Here is a 20079-nt window from a genome sequence, read left to right on the forward strand (position 1 = left end):
TGGCCCTTCACTTTGGCTAAAAGTTTATAGCTGCTGCCACGCACTTTTGGGCCTTAATTGGCTCATTGTGTTATTTCACGCTCAAAGTATTTATTGTAGTTTTAAAGCTCTCAAAAACCGTCTTACAAGGTGTGTTCCAAAGTAAACAGGACTTTTTAAAATAAACAGAACAAATGGTTTTTTCGGCAAAATCAATTTATTTTATTCAAAATAGTCTCCTTCTGCTTCAATACAGCTTTTTACACGATCCAAAAGCATGTCGAACAAGTGTTTTAGCTCGTTTGCCGGTATGGCTGCCAGTATGCCGGTGCAAGCCTTTTGAATGACCTCTACGGCTGCATAACGCTTTCTTTTCATGGGCAAATGCATTTTTCCGAAAAAGTAGAAGTCGCACGGTGCCATATCAGGTGAATACGGCGAGTGGTTAATGGTTAAAATGTGATTTTTGGTCAAATAATCGGTCACAATCGGTTGGATTCTGAGCAATTTTTGGTCGTCAGTCAATTTGAGCGGAACAAACCGTGCACATTTCCATCAATTTCAATGAAGATTTCAGCTGATTTTTGATTAATTCCCACACAGTTTCGATGGAATTTTCGGTGATGATGAATTTTGATTGGCCCACATGTTGATCATCATTTATGTCCTCACGACCACTTTGAAAACGTTGAAACTACTCGTGCACTCTGCTACGGGATAGGCAATCATCGCCATAAACTTGTTCCATCAACTGAAACGTTTCGGTAAAAGTTTTACCAATTTTAAAACAAAATTTAATGTTGGCTCTTTGTTCGAAGTTCATTTTCACACCGATAACACAAACATACAGACACTTAAAACGCAATAAATTCACTTCCAATCGATGAAATGTCATTCTCACTGAACAATCGATAAAGATAGCAGATTCTAACGCACCAATCGACATCTACTTAGATAGCGCCACCAGGGGGCGCTAGATTCAAAAATTCCTAGATTCCGGCTTACTTTGGAACGCACCTTGTATATAGTATAAATATAAATATTAATTCATTCGCTCTGTTAAGCTTTTTTTGACTCAAGCAAGAAAACTTTATCTTTATTTAATTAAATAAAACACAGTCTGGACATTTGAAACAAATGCATTCGGGTAAGACTGCAATCATCTGAGTTTAGAAGGGGAACCTTACAAAATTTGATATTTGCATTTAAACTGTTGTTCCGATTGACAATCTAGTCCAGTCTTTAAACTGAATTTTAAGCCAATCGAGTTGAATTTCGATCCAAAATACTCTATGTATTGAAGGAGACAGTATATTCTTTCGTCCCTTGTTATGAAAGTGATATAGTAGTTTGTATTTAAAATTTAGTTCATAATCTTGAATGAATAATAAAATGATTATTTTTTGATTGGCTTGACTAATTGCATGCGCGCGTTAGAGTGCTTTGAACTTCTTATTTTCTACAAAACTCACAAACAATTGTATTATTATTTGAGTGAAGTTTGGATTTAAAGCATTTTTTTTTTCATAAATCGAATTTATTTTCCTTAGGTACCCTAGTTCTTTTTAGACGAGAAGTGTTCAAGAGGCTATGAACTCAACTATTCAACTTATCAAATCATACGACTGTTGCACTATTGCACAAAATATTCAGTTTTTAGTACTGGAGCTGTCAACAAATGATCTTGATTTGCTAATTGGCCAAATGCTGAGTCCATAAATAAACACGAAAGCACACATTCGCTCGCAACATTTGCTGACGCCCCAGTCGAAAAAGACGGCATAACAACGATCGTCGTCGTATTCACTCGATCAGACATGTCTCACAGTATTTGGGCAACGACCGAAATACTCTTAAAAAGTGGCGCAGAAGAGCGCGCTTTTAAAAAATTGTCAGCAGCCATAGCTGTTTTGCATAGAATCGAGAGTTCGAGTAAATTTATATGTGTGCTTTGTATGTCTGTGGCTAGCTCCGCCTCAAAATTAAGTCTCATTTGCAAAAACAATTAGTTGTTGCTCGTTTCCACACAAATGTGTTCATTGACAGTGAGAAAATATAATTTATAAATAATTAGGTGGGGGCTCGTTTTTGCCGTTTTGCAAGCACCCGAACTTCCTGTTAATTTATGCAAATATTGGCCAGTCAAAATTAATAGTCGAAATGGCTTTTGGGCCAATCATTGTGTTAGGCGTGTTTGCCACACTTGCTGTTGTTGTATTATGGACGCCAAATGGCCAACAGCGGCAATTAATAGATTTTCATTGTTCGATGTTGCCATTATTGGTGTTGTTGCCATCATTGCTGCACTCAAATTTATTCAGACATAATTCAAATATTTTGGTGTTAAAATAATATTACCAAAGCCTTCTGGGTCAGTGCACGACATGTTGGCAATGTGGCGTATGCGCAACATTTTAATTAAGTTGTGGTTCAATAATTGTTGAAAATTGCATTTATTATTTGATTATTGTGCGCAAAAGCATATTCTTATATACATATATTGTATGTTGAATGTGTGAAATGGCTTTTACTATCCATTTATTATCATTTATTTTCTATTTGCACATTCAAATCATATTTTCTAACGAATTTGTGTACATGTCTAAAATACGCATGGGATATAATTTATGCTCACATACTTAGCTTTCAATTTTATTTGCTACCGAGTGCTCTCTTAATGGATTGTGATCCAATAAAACCAGTTTTTGATTATAAACCAATATTCTTTTATAAGGAAATATTATGATTACGAATTAAGAACGGCTTATCAAAATTAAAGAAAAATTTGAACCCTATATAAGCCCAAGGATGTAAACAAAATTGTTCTCCAAGGCAGAAAGGATTATGCTACCAAAAAATTCGGGAACATGCAGAAGGGGTTTCGACAGACTCCATATCTACTTTATAGTTAAATAACACAGCATGACGAGACGAATCGATAGAGACATGTGCGGTTGTCCGTTCATAAAAACATCGAGGCCATTTAAAATGCATCTGGAAGATACCGACCTAGGCGGCGAGAGCGGCGGGAAAGGAACTAACATGTTTTTAATAAAAAATATTCCCCTTAAAACATATTGTTTCATTGGTATTGGTATTTGATTGGGCGAGTTGTTACAAAACATTTGTTGTACGCCTTAATAATAAGTGGTGGGAGAAAGGCTGATTGAAATAGACAGACTGCCAGATGGATGTCGTGTTTTGTCTACTTCCTTCTGAATGTTAAAAACTAACCAACCAAACACAATATATTCTTACACTATTTAGTTAAGGGTATGCAAGTTATCATGCGGATCAAAGCCCGATTATGTTCAGTTCAATTAGAGTCATATAAAGGAAAATTCAATTGAAACTTTTTGTATAAAATGCGCTTCTTGTGATTGGCAATTCTCTTGGTAATTATTGGCAATTGTTTATTGACAATTTATACACAAAAGCAAAGGCAAACATTTTAATTACCTCGGATGGAAGTGAAATCAAGCGCTGCAAGCACTCCAGCAATCATTAAATAACTTTTAATGCGTTTCATTGCCCAGTATGGCATAAACAAACAGACACAAGTGCATAGTTGTGGGAAATAGATTATGTTGTGCGTCGTGTGTCTATGTGTGTGTGTGTACATTGCGTATAATTGATGCAAATGCATGTATCGGATAATAAAGATTGTACTTTATATACGTTCGTATACATGTATGTATGGATATATGTATAAATAATGCTCATCGTTGAATCACAAACAAAGCAAATAAAATGAAATTATGGCACACATAGTACGTATGTACTCGTATATACTATAAAAACATACGCATATGTAAGTATGTGTATATTCATGTTTGTATGTAGGTGTGTATGCAAATAGGTTTATACAATGTTGGCTTGCATGCTTTTGTAAAATTAATTTGCGCAAAAAGTAATTTTGATGTCACAAACATAAGCAGAGAAAGGGCATAAATTTAAATACACTTAATAAAGTAAATACGAAATATTGTTGCACAGATGTACATATATATATGTTCATATGTAGATGTGTGTGTAGTTTTTGTATGGTTGTGCATTTAGCAGAAACGATTGCAGCTCCTGGCGAGCCGCACAGCCGAACAGCCTGAAAGCCTCAAAGATGAATTGTCATTTGATTTGTTTGTCTGCTTGTGGCGGCAATTTAATTTAATTATTTGCCATTTGGCCAAATGCCAAAATGGGCGCCGCAACGACACGAACGCAGCGATCCAAATAGGCCGGGCAATGTACAGCAAGGAATTTGATTGGATGGCACATGTTCTGCATACACCCCATGGCCCCAGCCCTGTGGGTTCGGTTCTGGTCCTCTCTAGTCGAGGTCGAATTGCAGCAGCCGGACGGAGGACACAGCTGCTCACAATTACGCCGGATTATGAACGGTCAGCAAACATTTAAAATGAAATGTTTAATACCGCACTTGTCGCATTGGTGCATGCCACAAACAGCGCATTTAACACAATCTCTCCCATCCCATCGCATCCGATTCCGCCCTGTCCCGTCCCGTCCCATCCCCAATCACCCTTTCTGGCAGCACTAATATGCAAATGTAATTTGCTGCGTTTGGCGCGTGACGTTCGTTCGTAATCGCAACACAATTACAATGTTGCCTATTTACATGTGTGCGTGTGTGTGTATGTGTGTGTGTGTGTGTGTGTGTGCTACCAACTGTGCCACATTGCCACATTGGATCGCTTCATTGCAGGCGTAGATGGTCCCACAGTTAGGTGACAGCGGTAGTAGGGATGTTGGCCTGCACGCGTAATTAATTGATTTTTATCTGGCTTAAGGCTATTTTACAGTTTGTTGATGACAGACGACGCTAACAGAGCCAGGGCAGAGTGGGCGTTGGGGCCGGCATCATATATACATATATATAAGTGTGTGTGTCTATGTCTGTGCGGTCTTTTCGTGCGCTGTCGTGCCAGAGAGAAAGTCTATTTAAAGTGATTTTAATGGCTGCCTGCCACTTTGTTTTTGCCGCTGATTTTTTGCTCTTTCGCAGCGCCGTTGAGTGTAGTTTTTGGCTGGCGCTTTTTGTTTATTTTTGGTCACTCGTTCTATAAGTTCGTTTAATGAGGCGTATGCGTAACAATGTTGCGTGCCTTATGAGCAGCCGTCTTGGATTTTGCGTTCGAAGCAGAGCATGGGGGCCAATTAGGCGACTGCCTAACACTGAGTGTTTTTTAACAGTGCAGATAAATATTAAAGTTATAATGCGAAAGGAACTGAACAACTTTTGTTTAAATTCTTAATAGATTTTTATCGGATTGGGTGTAATATTTAAATTTATTACATGTCGTTTGTCCCTTTGTCCAGGTATTCTAGGCACGTGTAAGGATAAGCCTGTGGTTCCCCCTACCCTGTAATTGCTAAAGATATTTTGGGTTTTCACTAATCAATATATACTTATTTATTGTCATGGTTAAATGTAGCTGGTGTTACCAAATTCGCAAATGTAATCTCATAATACATTAGGAGTGGCCCGGGCGACAATGCTTATCTATTGTTTCCAAATATGTACATATGTATGTATGTATGTAGCTCTGGTAACCCACACACTCGCACGAAATCATTATTCTCATGTATATTTGTGTTCATGAAATCTGTTGAAAATCCTCCCCAATTAACAATGATTTTCAATGAATGCGTTACATTCATTGTGCCACATTTTACGATATACATATGTACATACACGTACACTTAGGCGAAAAGCAAATTGCCAAGTGCCAGTCCAAATGCCCAAAAGCGTCCAGCAGGCAACCGAGTCAGACATCAGGCAAATCCTGCCAACTAACTATACAAGCTGGATGATGTAGCTAATTTGCTGATATTATTGGTGTGATTAACACATATATGTTTATGTGCATAGCTATGTTTTATATACAAACATGCAAGGACGCACAATGCGCCAGAAATAGCGCTACAAAATCTGTGCGCCGTGTTGCATACTTAGGCGTTGGCATTAGAGATGAGCAATATTTATACATCTGCTCCTTTGTCACGGTGAGAGGGAAATATTGATGTCACGCAGTGACAATTGCTTAATCTAACATCTGCTTGTCACTATCGAACGCTAATATGTGAAAACATTTGTGAGAGATCGCGACATCGCCCATCTCTAGTTGACTCTCGATTCATAGAGATGGAAAAAAACGGTTTTCTAATCAAAATTTTTCGCTTTTTATGCTCTTTATTTTAAAGTGATTACAAATATTTCTGATGTATTTAATTTTGTTTAACCTAATATTATTAAATAATAAATATTAAACTAATAATACTACTTTTACTAATCAGCTGTTCACTGGTAATCGGTTAAGATTTTGTTAAATATAATCATTTCAACCAAAAGCGCGCCAGAATGAGATCACAACTCTATATGGAAACCCGTTTCATTTTATTTGGATTTAGTTAGGGTAGGTGCGAATAGCTAATCGACAAAAACAAGTCTAATTATATACAGTTATCAGCAGTTCCCTATTGCTTGTGGTGCGTGTATATATGCATGGAACACCCAGAACGGGGAAATGGTAGACCTCACGGTAAAGGTACATAAATGATCATCTTGACGAGAAGAATCATTATGTATGCTTTTTTTTCTGGCTACTCAATTGCCAGCAAAACACTTATTATTTAAAAATATTTAAGAAACGTCGTTACATCAGTGTACATCACTATCGAAGCTTTGATTCCAAATTTTAGTCTGCCTGGGTGCCAGCCCGATTCACTGACTGGCTATGGCTTTGCGGTTAAATGTAAACGAGTTGGGTGGCACGCAAAATAGCTGCACGCACATTCATGTCCTCACACATACAAGTTCCCATGCATGCAGCTGTGTGCGTTGACTGCATGTCCTTGTATGGCCCGATGATAAATTGCTGCTAAGCTTATAATATTAATAACACAGACAAAATACTTGAGCATGTCGACATGCATAACATGTTGGCTCACATACGAGTATAGCAGACGAGGCACACACGCATACTGATGCACACATACACACACACATACACGCACACACACACACACACACACACACAGGGCTGAGCTCAGGCTACTGTGGGGGTCACAGGTGGCGGATAGTGAACGGCCTGTGCAAACAGGCCAGCTGCGAATAACCAATAAGCAGTCCCCGACCAAGAGCAGCAAGGATGGAAAGTGCGTCTAAACGTGGGAGTAGCAGTGGCAAGACTGCAGACCCTAAAGAAGAACCGGCATACCAAGCCGAAATACCCACGAGCACACCAAATGGAGAAGCGGAAAAGCGGGTCCGAGGACCCATCAGGATCGACCCCAGTAAGATCCTGATTATGGTATACTGGGCAAACATGCAACACCTTGAACAGACGATATTAGGCTGGTGGGTGAGGTATTCTGTTACCAATATGGGCTGGAGTGGAATCTGGTCCAGACGGCTCTCAGGCTAATGCGTCACCTGCCCCCGTCCCGTTAAAACCTGGCAAGCCTCGTAGAACGCTCTTGTAATCGTCCCGTTAAGTTGGGGTGTAGGGTCAGTTAAGGTTATCCTTCTGTCTAGCTCCCGGTCTGGCTCTGAACACATGCACTCATAAGGTCTTGTGTCAACCCTCGCATGGCCTCCCTGCATTGCAAAGATAACCATGGGACCAAATAAGGGTAACTACACAACGAATACAAGATAACGGCTACGAGTTGGGACCCAACAGCTCAAAAATGGAAAAAACAACAACAACAACACTGGCGGAAGTACAGATAGGCTCTAGCCCTCAGGCCGGCGCAAAGAGCGCAAAAGAGGCACTAACGGGAAGTCCGGGGCAAAACCCGTTCCAAAAAGCATCGAGGCTACCACGCTCCCCAGTACAAACCCTGCAGGTGCGGAGTATGGAAAGATCACGGTCATCTCCTCCTGAACTAGAGAGCGAACCAATGCTAGTCCAGGTTCCGAAACAAGGGAGAGACCCTCTCACGAAGTTGGGGGAGAAAATCGGCGAGCTCAACGAAATGTTTGGTGGTGGGAGAAGGTCTATCCACCAACCAATGCGCGACCTGGTGGCGGTGATAACATCACTATACCAACAAATAGCTAGGGCCAAGGAGCCGCAGGCAGAGAAATCCGTGCGTACAAATGATAGGGGCACGCAGACTGCCCGACAGCAAGAGGTACGCGGCACACCAAAAAGGCTAAGAGAAGAGGTAGAGAGACCTAGAAGAACACCTCCAAAAAAGACGAAAACTAACAGACAGGAGAACCAGGATAACACAGATGCAAGCATGCCGAAAAGAACACCGAAGCCAAAAACCGACAAAGCAAGCGGACCGAGTCAAGAGATGGAAAAGGCACCAACACAAGGAGGAAGCAGCCAGGCAACCAGCAAGTGGATACAAGTATCAAAAAAGCGAAGGAGACCGCCTAGGCCTGATGTCATGATTATCAAGCCGACGGAGAAACTGTCATTCGCAGATATTCTCAGGAAGGTAAAAAACGCCCCTGAATTGAAAACAGTCGGAGAAGAGGTCCATGCCGTACGGAAGACGCAAAAAGGAGAGCTGCTGCTCGAATTTAAGAGAGCAACCGATGTGACCACCGGACAACAACAGGAGCACATCAAAAGCATACTGCCCACTGAGGTCGAGGTCAGAATGCTTACACAAGAAGCCACGTTCGAGCTAAGGTACCTCGATGAAGTGACTACGGAGGACGAAATACTCACCGCATGGAGGAACCAGATAGGTGACATACATGGCGAGGCCATCAAAGTAATCAGGGATGCTCCTGGTGGCACTAGGACGGCCATAATCGTCATACCGGAGAAACAGGCAAAAGAGGCAGAAGAGTTAGGCAAACTGCGAGTTGGATGGACAGTCTGCAGACTACTCAAAAGGTCTACACCGACAAGATGCTACAAATGCCTTGACTTCGGGCATATGGCAAGAAACTGTAGAAGTCTCAAAGACTGGTCGAAGCACTGCTTCAAGTGCGGGGGACTTGACCACCTAGCCAAAGCGTGCCAAGGAGACCCACACTGCCTACTATGCAGAAACGACCCAAATGCCGACGCCAGGCATGTCACAGGAGGGCCTAAATGCCCCCACTATATATCAGCCCGCAGGAAGGTCCTGAATAAACACAAATGAGGGTCCTTCAATTGAACTTAAACCACTGCGAGGCTGCCCAGGAGCTTCTAAAACAGATAGTGCGCGAGCAAAAAATCGACCTAGCAATCCTCAGCGAACACTACAGAGCGGATGACTCACAACGATGGACCACTAGCGGATGCAATAAAGCATCAATATGGACATGCGGCAAGTATCCACTTGAGAAGACGCACAGCGGCGAGGAAGGATACGTAAAAAGCACAGTGAACGGAATAACATACTACAGCTGTTACTACCCCCCCAGCATGCCGCTAGAGACGTACAGACATGCACTTGATAAGCTCGTCAAAGACGCGGAAGAAGTAAAGCCCATAGTTATCGCAGGCGACTTCAATGCATGGGCAGTCGAGTGGGGCTCAAATCGCACGAACCTCAGGGGAGAATACCTTCTTGAAGCGTTTGCAACCCTGGATGTAGCACTGCTCAACTGCGGTGAAAAGGACACTTTCTCCAGAGGGGGGAGAAGCTCAAAGATCGACATAACTTTCATCAGTTCTGCCCTACTACCCTCAGCGGAATGGCACGTATCGGATGAATACACGCACAGTGACCACCAGGCAATAATATTTGAGATCCACAGACGACCCACGAGACGGAACCCAACAAATGGCACCCGACCCAATCCAGGATGGAGAGACACCACCTTCGACAAAGAGGCATTCAAACTGTCGATGGGTGAGTGTCACCTAATGGGTAGTGCGAGCAACAAAGCGACCATCCTGATGCGTTGCATTGCTGATGCCTGTAACGCGTCTATGGCCAAGAAAGGCCAACAGGCTAGAAGACAACCCGTCTACTGGTGGAACAGACAGATTGCCGACCTCCGCAAGAAATGCATACGCGCACGTCGAATATGCCAGAGAGCTAGAGGTCGCGAAAACTTTGTCGAACTTCAAGAAGAGTATAAGGCTGCGAGAGCCACCTTAAAAAAAGCTATCACCCAAAGCAAAAGGAACTGCTACAGAGAGATGTGCGATGACGTTGAGAATAACCCATGGGGTACAGGGTACAAGCTGGTAATGAAAAAGCTAAGCAGCTTCCGTCCACCAGTCACAACATGCGCTACGAAGCTCAAGGCAATTGTGGAGGGACTCTTCCCCCAGAGGGCAGAAATTACATACTCAGTGGCAAGCTGTGAGGCCACAGAAAACATCCCAGGTGTCACTCTTGAAGAATTAGAGGCGGCGAGCAGAGGACTAAAACTAAAGAAAGCACCTGGAGTGGATGGAGTCCCAAACATTGCCCTCAGGACGGCTATCGAACACGAAGCTGAACTATTCAGAGAGACCTTCGACGCATGCATTAAGGAGAGGAAATTCCCCCGGATCTGGAAGAAGCAAAGACTGGTGCTAATCCCAAAAGGAAATAGCGCCCAGGACGCTTCAGGCTACCGGCCGCTCTGCATGATTGACACTGCCGGCAAACTACTGGAAAAAATAATTAGCAGAAGACTGGACGAAGCACTGGAAGGAGATGGCCTCTCAGACCGACAATATGGCTTCCGCAAAGCCCGCTCCACAGTAGATGCGATAGCAGCAGTTATACACACAGCGAAAGACGCCATTAAAGGAGTGCGGTGGCTCGAGGGAGAAAAAGAGTACTGCGCCATTATCACGCTGGACGTGAAAAATGCCTTTAACTCAGCAGACTGTGATGTCATTCTTGCAGCACTTGATGGGAAAAATGTACCAAAGTACCTAGTAGAGATCATTAGGGACTACCTTAACGACAGAGTGCTCCTGTACGACACAGACGAAGGCAGAAAGCATTATGCCGTGACAGCGGGTGTACCACAGGGATCAGTGTTAGGCCCAATACTATGGAACATAATGTATGATGGCATACTTAGGCTGGAACTGCCCAAGAGGGCAGAAATCACTGGGTTCGCGGACGATATAGCAATAGTAGTGACGGGAAAACACCTTGACATACTGACAAGAATGTGTAACAAAACTGTAGCAATAGCTAGGAGCTGGATAGCAAGCATAGGACTCAAACTAGCTGACCACAAGACAGAGGTGCTACTTGTAAGCAGCAGGAAAAAAGTAGAGTTCATAACAATAGAAGTAGGGAATGAACAGATCACCTCAAAAGCAGCAATCAAGTACCTGGGAGTCATGATAGACAACAGACTCAACTACAAGGAGCACCTCAAATATGTTGGAGGACGGTGTGCTGGAGTAAGCAATGCCCTAGCACGAATAATGCCCAACCTTGGTGGACCGAGGCAAGACAGAAGGTTACTATTGATGAATGTAGTCACATCAGTAGCCCTATACGCAGCGCCCATCTGGTCTGAAGCAATGGCTAAAACTTCATATAAGAAGCACCTGCTCTCAGCCTACCGAAGGTGTGCCCTTAGGGTATCTTTCTCGTTCCGTACTGTATCAACGGAAGCAGCAATAGTAATCGCAGGAATGCCACCGCTAGAGCTGCTGGCAGAGGCAGAAAAGCAGAGGTACCTTGGCAGAAGAACCGGCGTAACATACTCCCGGAGGCTAAGTGATGAGGCGATGGCAACATGGCAACACCGCTGGGACACATCCACCAAAGGAAGATGGACACACAAGCTGTTAGGAAACATAAAGGAGTGGATCGAAAGGAGACATGGGCAGGTCAACTACTATTTGGCCCAGCTGCTAACAGGACATGGCTGTTTTCGCGCATACCTGCACAAATACAAGCATGACAACAACAACACTTGCCCGGAATGTGCAAGTTGCATAGAAGATGTAGAACACGTGTTCTTCCACTGTTCGCGATACGACCGCCAGCGGAACCACCTAGAAAGGGTAGTAGGGGCGCAGGTTACACATAGTACGGTAGTAAACCTGATGCTGGCATCCATCGAAAACTGGACCCATGTGTGCGACTTCGCCAGAGAAGTCATAAAGCTACAAAGGATGGCAGAAAAAGAAAGAGCTGCAACCCTAGAGATCAGCACTCGCTGAATCACCACCCCCTGAAGTCATGCTTGCCGGCGGTACCGGGGGGAACACATGGTCTGGAGGATACGGATAAGGATGGGGGTTTAGTACGTAGGCGCGAGCAAGCCAAAGAGTAAGTCTTGTCTCACATGCGAATCGTGCATATTGGTAGCTCGGGCTACCAATATCTTTCGAAGATTACCCAGCCTTTAGCTCGTATAGCTATAAAAAAAAAAAAAAAAAAACACACACACACACACACACACACACACACACACACACACACACACACACCAATGCACGCACAGGCAGGCAATATGCGCTGCTGCTTAGTGTTTATATGTATACTTGTAATTAATTGACTTGATGGAAAATGTAATTTAATTAAGCAGACATTTCAATGCGGCTGCCGTTGCCGTGACCGTTTCAGCCTGCTGCTGACGTTGTTGTAGTAATTGTTGTTGTTGCTGTGGTTGCGCATTGCTCGTCAAGCATGCATCCCTTTTTGCCTGTTTCTCTCTCTCTCTCTTTCTCTTTCTTTGTCTCCTTTAACCACTTCGTGTGTTTGTGTGCACAGAGCCAATTAGTCTTATGGCGTTTGGGCGTACAGTGCGTATACGTAATATGTGCGACTTGATTAATTGAAATTTGATTTAATTTAAAGCTTTTTCTCTCCAATTATCTGTCAATTCATTTGAATTCAAAAATTTAAGGACACATTTTTATGGTTGTTTCCAAGCGAACTCAAAAGAAAGAGATAATCTTTGGTATGTGCAATGCATATTGCATTCCTAAGTATGTGGCATTAATGATGACATGATGGCATTTGCAGCATAATTTAAAAATAATTTAAATTTAAATACAATCTGTGTATTATATATATATATATATATATAGATATATATATATATATAATATATATATAATATATATATATATATATATATATATATATATATAATATATATATATATATATATATATATATATATCTATATATATATATATATATTTATTTATATAAATTAATATATTTCAGCATCTTCTTCTTTTCCGAGAGGCCTTTGATTTACTTTTCTGATCGAGTAAGTTGCGAAGCACAAAGAGAGGCCAAGCAACAAACATTAGATTCATCTTAACGATCGTTTGAATTATGCAGACATATCTTGGCGTAACAATTGATTTCTATTTGTGGCCAACAACCGTCACTTATGTGCCTAACCGCAAGTATTTACATGCCCGAACGTTAAGGACATGTGTAGTAGAGTGTACACATACATATGTACATATGTATCAGTATTTATGTATTCGGATACCTGCTTAGCTCTATTTACTTTAAATAGGTGTGCCATGCAAGCCGTTGCCGCCGGTTGCTTGGCATGTCGTCCTTGCTAAGTTAATTTATTCTAATTAGTCAATAAATCTCAATTAATTTGAATGGGTGTGCATGTATGTATGTTCTTATGTGCTCAAAGGCATTTCATGTTTCCATGCAAATTTCATGCATTGGTCCTTTCTCCCCTCAGTGATTTCAATTGCTTCATCTAGAGTGGCTGTTGCTGCAACAGAAACAATAGTAGCAGCAGCAACAACAATAACCATAATTTAACATTATAAATGAATGGAATAATAATTGCTGAGGCGTATTAAGCAAAATGACACCTTGTTTGCCTTAATTTTCGCTTCAATTAACTCATAAATGAGACTACCTCATAAAAGCCCCAAGGTCTTGCAGTGTATTTAATCATAGAGTTATTTTAAGCTCACTGCGTCTAAATTCTAAATTGTCACAATATTCGCAATTATTTATTAGGACTGTATTTTATATTCGAATATTTATGCCGTATAGTATAACCCTTAGGCTGCTCATTTTGTACGATTGTTTTTGACGCTACTTTAAATCACATGCTTTCGACAAATACAAGTATATAGTTGGTCGTTGTCTGCTTCAATCAAGTAGAACGTTAAAGTCATCCCAGTCGTGCATTTCCTCTGACAGCTATATGAAAAAAGTCAACCGATTTAATAAAACTTTACATTACAGTAGCAAGCTAAAAATGTCAAACTTGGCTCCTTTTTGCAGCAAAAGTGCTTGTTGTTTGCACCCATTGCTCCTATGGATTATAAAAAGAGAAAAAATAATAACCCTGCTCTGCGTATGGATAAGGAAAGGCAAAATACCGAGTTTTATGGTTCATACGGATGAACAGATAGCCAGAAATTTCCATAACTATTCATCTCGTAATATATGATATATGATGATGGTATATCGAACACATGATGGGATATTTAATATCTGCCCAAGCGCTGCCGACAGCTGATTTTATAGCCTGTACCCAAAGGGTGAAAGGCTATACTAATTTTGTGCGAATGTATGTAACACACAGAAGGAGGCGTGGCAGACCCCACAAAGTATATATCAGGATCAGGATGACAAGACAAATCGTTATAACTCTGGTATTTTTTGAAATTTTGAAATCAATTGTGGTAGTTACATCCAGTTAGTGCCAATGTGTCCGTATACCAAGTTTCATCATGACAGGTCAATTCAAAAGAAAGTTATAGCCATAAATAAAATTGCTGCCCATGCTCTGCTTGTAGCTCTGTCCGCAGCGCTGCTCGCAGCTGTCGTTGTTGTTGCTGCTTTGCTTCAACTTTGTACTGCATACACACAGACACGAACAGGCATGTCTAGACATGCATACACTCACATAGACATAGTTTCTAAAATTATTCTGCACATATGTATGTACGGAGTATTTTTAAGTCGGGAAACCTGACCTTAGCTTATCTAATTGTTCCTTTTGTGTATTGAATAATTTTTACTGGCAACTTAAATGAGTATCTAAATAGTCGTTTGAAAAAAGTAAATACTAGCCTATAAGCGTGGTATAGCATTATGAGCATAACATGCGTAGCAGCTCCAGGACTAAAATATGGACAACAGACTTGACTTGAGTATGTACCTATATGCATCGAAAAGATGGCGTGGAAGAGTCTATAATATATAGTATGTACATGACCGTTCTCGTGTATCTATTATGTTCTGGTTTAAAATAAAAATATTAAAGATCAAGAGAGAATGGATGGTTCAGTTTGAGGGTGTATTCCCTTTTTGGCAAAAAAATAATAAATATTTGAGAACAATGGAAAATAATATGGTAATCATGTTGCTGTGAAATCATCGTTTACACCTTTTAAGTTAAGAGTCAATTAATTGGGAAAGTCATTTCTTGCATTAGTACCCCTTGTTAAATATAATAAATAAATGGGTATTCACCTGTGTTTCGGTAACCATTAGCAGCTTGGCCATTTCGGTTCGTTCACTTGAGCTAAGGTACTTTTTGACCTCGAATTGTTTTTCCAGTTCAAAAATTTGACGGCCAGTGAAGGTAGTGCGGGCTTTTTTCTTACGGCGCGCATCCGATGAGCCAGAGTCCGAATCATCTTCTGTAGTCTCCAAATTGTTGTTGTTATTACTGCTATGCAGCTGGCCGGTCGTGGTTGCACCTGGAGAGCCATTTGGACCCAGCATCTTGTCTCGCATCAAACTGTCGCTGCTGCCGGTGGGACTGATATCTGGGGGCAGTGCCAATGTGGAGGAGTTCAGCTTTTTCTTTTTAACTGGAGGCTTGGCCGTGCTTTCTGGAGGGCGAAAAAGATATTGCATAATATAATTTATTTCACTATTCATTTTTCAGTTTTAAATTTGCACTCGTGGCCTAACCTCAATTGATTTCTGTTGGCTGTCACATAATGTTTTGAAATTACTGACTGACTGACTGATTGTTATTGTTATTGTTGCGGTTGGTGCTGCCATTTGATTTGAGTAGCGCATTTTAATATGCAAAAAATGTTCGCTACGTTTACGTTTAATTTTCCATACAAAATTACGCTCTTAACATGGCTGCCCTAGTCGAGTACTATGAGTATATGGCTAATCGACAGACGACCGACGACCGCCGACAGCCGACAGCCGACGACCAACGGGCGATACTCAGCGCTAAAACAAGTGTTAACACTATTTGTGGGGCAATCGTGTCGGGCAGTAGCCGGTCGGTCCACTTAGGCATATGCCAAATTCATAGGTAATTGAAACCTAAAACAGCGTTGACTGGTGAGCACCTTGTCGGTTTTGTTGGTCACGAACATCGCTTCAAAATACAGACAATATGCAAAATGCTTTAGCTACTCTCTTAAAAGCTATAAGCTGCAAATGCATAAGGGGTTCAAACCCACTAATATACAATTTCGAAAATATCATTACATTAATATTGCTTAGCTGAGTTTTCAAATGTCTTCAAACAAAAACGTAATCCCTATCACATTCGTTATCAGCCATTCAGTTATTTAGTCCTTGTAGGCGTCTGCTCCTTGGCGAGGATTTGGTGGACACTTTGGCAAAAAAATGAAAAGAACTTGGCCAGGCAAAAATGCAATAGGAACAGTGGCACACCTCCTTTGTTACTGCTAAAATACCGTGTAAAATACCTTACCTCGTATAGTGTTGGCTCATATTCAATACCCGAAAGAAGTAAGACCAACTTGGTCTATGTGGTACCAGCAATCGTTCACCGGTATAACCTTATTAAGAAAATAGCTTAAGGATGTTGGCTACTGGTTTTATTATGGTTGTACACTTTACTGGAAAGTGTTGACTTGTTTTTGCTTGTACAGAAATTCGATGGTGTGTGAATATAAACTATATATACTATATCTAAATTTCATGTAAGTCACAGACGTAGATAATTTTTTAGCCCGTTTTTGCAGTCCCTTTAATATACTTGTACAAGCATTTATTTAATTGGCGAGTTTACGGCTATTAGTATGTGAGTCATTGCTTCTAATGAATTGGATACGATTCTATTATACAATGCGGACTTTAAAGCATAATGACACAACACCCAAGCCAAATAGTTTCGTGAAAGTAAGGTTCCATGTCAATTCAACATTTGTTTAGTTCTAAGTCTCTGTATGTGCTTGCCATTTTGGTTCTGCTGAAGGAAGTCTGGGCTAAGAAGTATGTGATTGATCGTAGCTGTCAGTCTGATGTTTTGCGCTCACGGACAAAAGGAAGGACCATTCTCGGTAGTGCTGTAGCATATATAAATTGTACCTCCAAAACCTTCAGGGCATTTAGAGGCATTTTCCAGTGGATGGATGGAAAGGATAAGGTCACAGATGGGATCATAAATTATCTGGAGTTCTATACGAGCCAAACGCGTGGATTCATTGCGATGATCAACTATGACCACAGCTCAAGATTTGAAGTGAACTTTAATGTGTGGGATGGAATAAGTGCTACAGCTGGAGACGGAGTTGAATGTAGTGCCTTCGGGGACTGTGAGAACTCAGAATTGGGAGAAGGATACAGATGCTTTATTGAAAATTTTAGATTGGTACGCAATGCCATATACTATTTGGATGTTGAGATGGATGGTACCAGTTTAAGGGGGTATGTCTCGGATCCGCAACCTGATCTGAGTAATCGTAATAATATACGCATTCGACGTTCGCTCATTGGCGCTATCAGCATGAACAAGAATCAAGACGAACTACGGCCACATGCGTACTATTATTCAAACTATAAGGAACGTGAATCATGTAGAATTGCCCAGGAGCTGGTTTCGGTGAACTATGCTCCATTGATATACCATTCAGCTAAGCGTGTGGAAACTCAAATCGTAAAAGTTGAGCTTTACGAGTCGCAGTGTGAGGCCCAAAATATTCTTATCGCTATTGGCGAAAATAAGAAATCGGTCATCTATTTGACTCGACCGACAGTCCTAACGCGACCACCTCCCCCGGCACAGTCCTGCTGCAAAATAAATTAAAACGAAAACAATGGTTGAAGTCAATATCTATTTTATATTCACAGTTAAAAATAAAATATTTCTTCTTTCGATTATTATCACCAATACTTTTGGCAGTCACACCATCAAACAGGCTAGTGCTAACTGCCCCCACCTATTTCAGTTCATCCACTATGGTTTTTCCCCCGTTTTTTTGGCAGAAAGTCCAAAAAAAATTTTGCCCAAATATAAAATTTTTTTTTATTTTATTATAAATTGTTTAATTAAGCGAAAATTAAATTAATTCCTGCTGATATGGCAACACCATTTTCTTGGCGCGCAGTCAAAGTTACCTGATTGTGTGAAACACATGTATTTGTGATTTTGGCAGCAATTTTTGGTGAACTTTCAGAGCTTCCAGAATTAAGAAAATAACCCACAAAAGTTAAGTTATATAATGGAAAACGTTAATCAAGGTATGTAAAATTATAATCCAAAACTGTTTTTAAGCGATGAAGTGTGTTCGTGTAATTGTGCCATGTGTTGTTCATGTGGTTTTTTTTAAATTAACCTTTATAAGTTGCGCTGTGTTTCGTGGAATAGTACTTTTGAATGGTAAAGAGTTGCAGAAAGTTATAAATGTGGAAATACTAACTAATATATGTTTATTATGGAATTACTAAAGAACTTTGTCCCAATTAGCACGTTTTCTGTAAAATTGCGTTTGTTGCAGCAAAGCTACTGTTTGGGCATGCAAACATTGTTGACATTTGTAGCAGCAACAAAGACTCAGAATACGCATTTAAGCAGAATATATTACAGAAAATTAATGTAAGCATCTTGAATGAATACAATACTATGTTAATATCGATAAAAGTAAAAACCTTCTCCAATTATATTAAAAAACACATGCCAAGTTGTAATCAAACTTTAAAGCCATTCAAAAAAAACACAAAATGTTTTGCTTTTAACATGATTGTTGATGTTGATGGCGATTTTGAGCCGTGATAGAAAACGCTATAGTCGAGCAATCCCGACAGTGAAATACCCTGTACCCAGACAAACTTCAAGCACTGAGTTATATACGCCTATAGCGGAAGCAAAAAGAAGAAGATGAGGTAGCTTGATGCTGTGCTTGTGGGCGTAGTACTAGAGTGAAATGTTTTCGCTAATAAATTTTCTAAAAATGTAAAATGAAATTTAAAACAAAGATAGATGATTCTACATAAATTACGTGTGCAAAGTTTTGTTTATGTAGCTTTTGAAATGTGGACAGTATTAACGAAACTCTGTGGCCTGGAAGAGGGGGGAGGGGGGAAATCAAAAAAATAAAATAAACTTATATTAAATTATTTATATTTTGTGAACTAAAATATATTGCATGTGAGCAAAATATAGGCCAGTTTCTGGTTCGATACAGTTAAAAATACTTAAGTTAGTGAAAGTCGGCCATATCGGTTATATGGCAGCTATATGAAATAGTGGCCCAAACTGAACCAAACTTGGTATGTCGTCTTGAGGTACCAAAATATGCTTACAAACTAAATTTGGGGTAAATATCTTAATATTTCGAGTTTCTGCCAAAAAAACGGGCAAAAAAACCATAGTGCAATCGTCAGATTTTAAAATTTCTTCGTTGGACAAAAAGTATTATAATATACCAAATACTTTTCCAATGTTAGCTGCAATATAAATTCTTCCTAAACATATTCTGATCATTGTAAATTATGTACCATATAGTGCTGATTTTTTGGCCCGATTGAAAGACGACTTAGATGGGACAACTCTTTAAAAGAAAGAATTTACATATGAAAAGCTTTCCCAGATGCAACGTTTTTCTTACTTTTTTTTTCTTCTTTTGAAATTGGGGTGGAACCTTATTTTATTTAACCATTTTGAAAGTAATAGACTTGAAACAAAAACTGCCCATCACCCACAACTGACTTGCTACTGCAACGAAACCAAGTCAAGCGCAAAGGAGGGGTGTCCGTCCGTAGGCGAAATCAATAAAAATAAAGCAAGTCGAAATGGCAGAATGGCAAAGCGAGAACACAACATCAGGAAGCACTGGTAGCGGCAAAACGAAAGCGAAAAAAGCACAAAAACAAAGACAAATCAACAACAAGAACAGAAACGTTTTTTTTTTTTGTTGCTTGTTTGTCTTTGTGCCAATGTTTTAGCGCCAATTGCCAATTGCCATGTCATTTCATTAAGCCCAGTCGGCAACATTT

General features: G+C 40.5%; 1 protein-coding gene across 1 annotated transcript in view; it reads right to left on the reverse strand.

Annotated features, from left to right (window-relative positions):
• The window catches only part of LOC115621912 (homeotic protein labial), a 40054-nt gene that overhangs the window by 11455 nt on the left and 8520 nt on the right, over positions 1 to 20079 (reverse strand). Inside the window, exon 3 of the mRNA XM_030515746.1 lies at positions 15337 to 15701. Within this exon, the coding sequence (XP_030371606.1) occupies positions 15337 to 15701 (365 nt within the window). The remainder of the gene's footprint in view (positions 1 to 15336; positions 15702 to 20079) is intronic.

The sequence above is a fragment of the Scaptodrosophila lebanonensis genome, unplaced genomic scaffold, assembly GCF_003285725.1.
Source record: "Scaptodrosophila lebanonensis strain 11010-0011.00,11010-0021.00 unplaced genomic scaffold, SlebRS2 tig00000024-arrow-pilon, whole genome shotgun sequence".
Classification (NCBI taxonomy): Eukaryota; Metazoa; Arthropoda; class Insecta; order Diptera; family Drosophilidae; genus Scaptodrosophila; species Scaptodrosophila lebanonensis.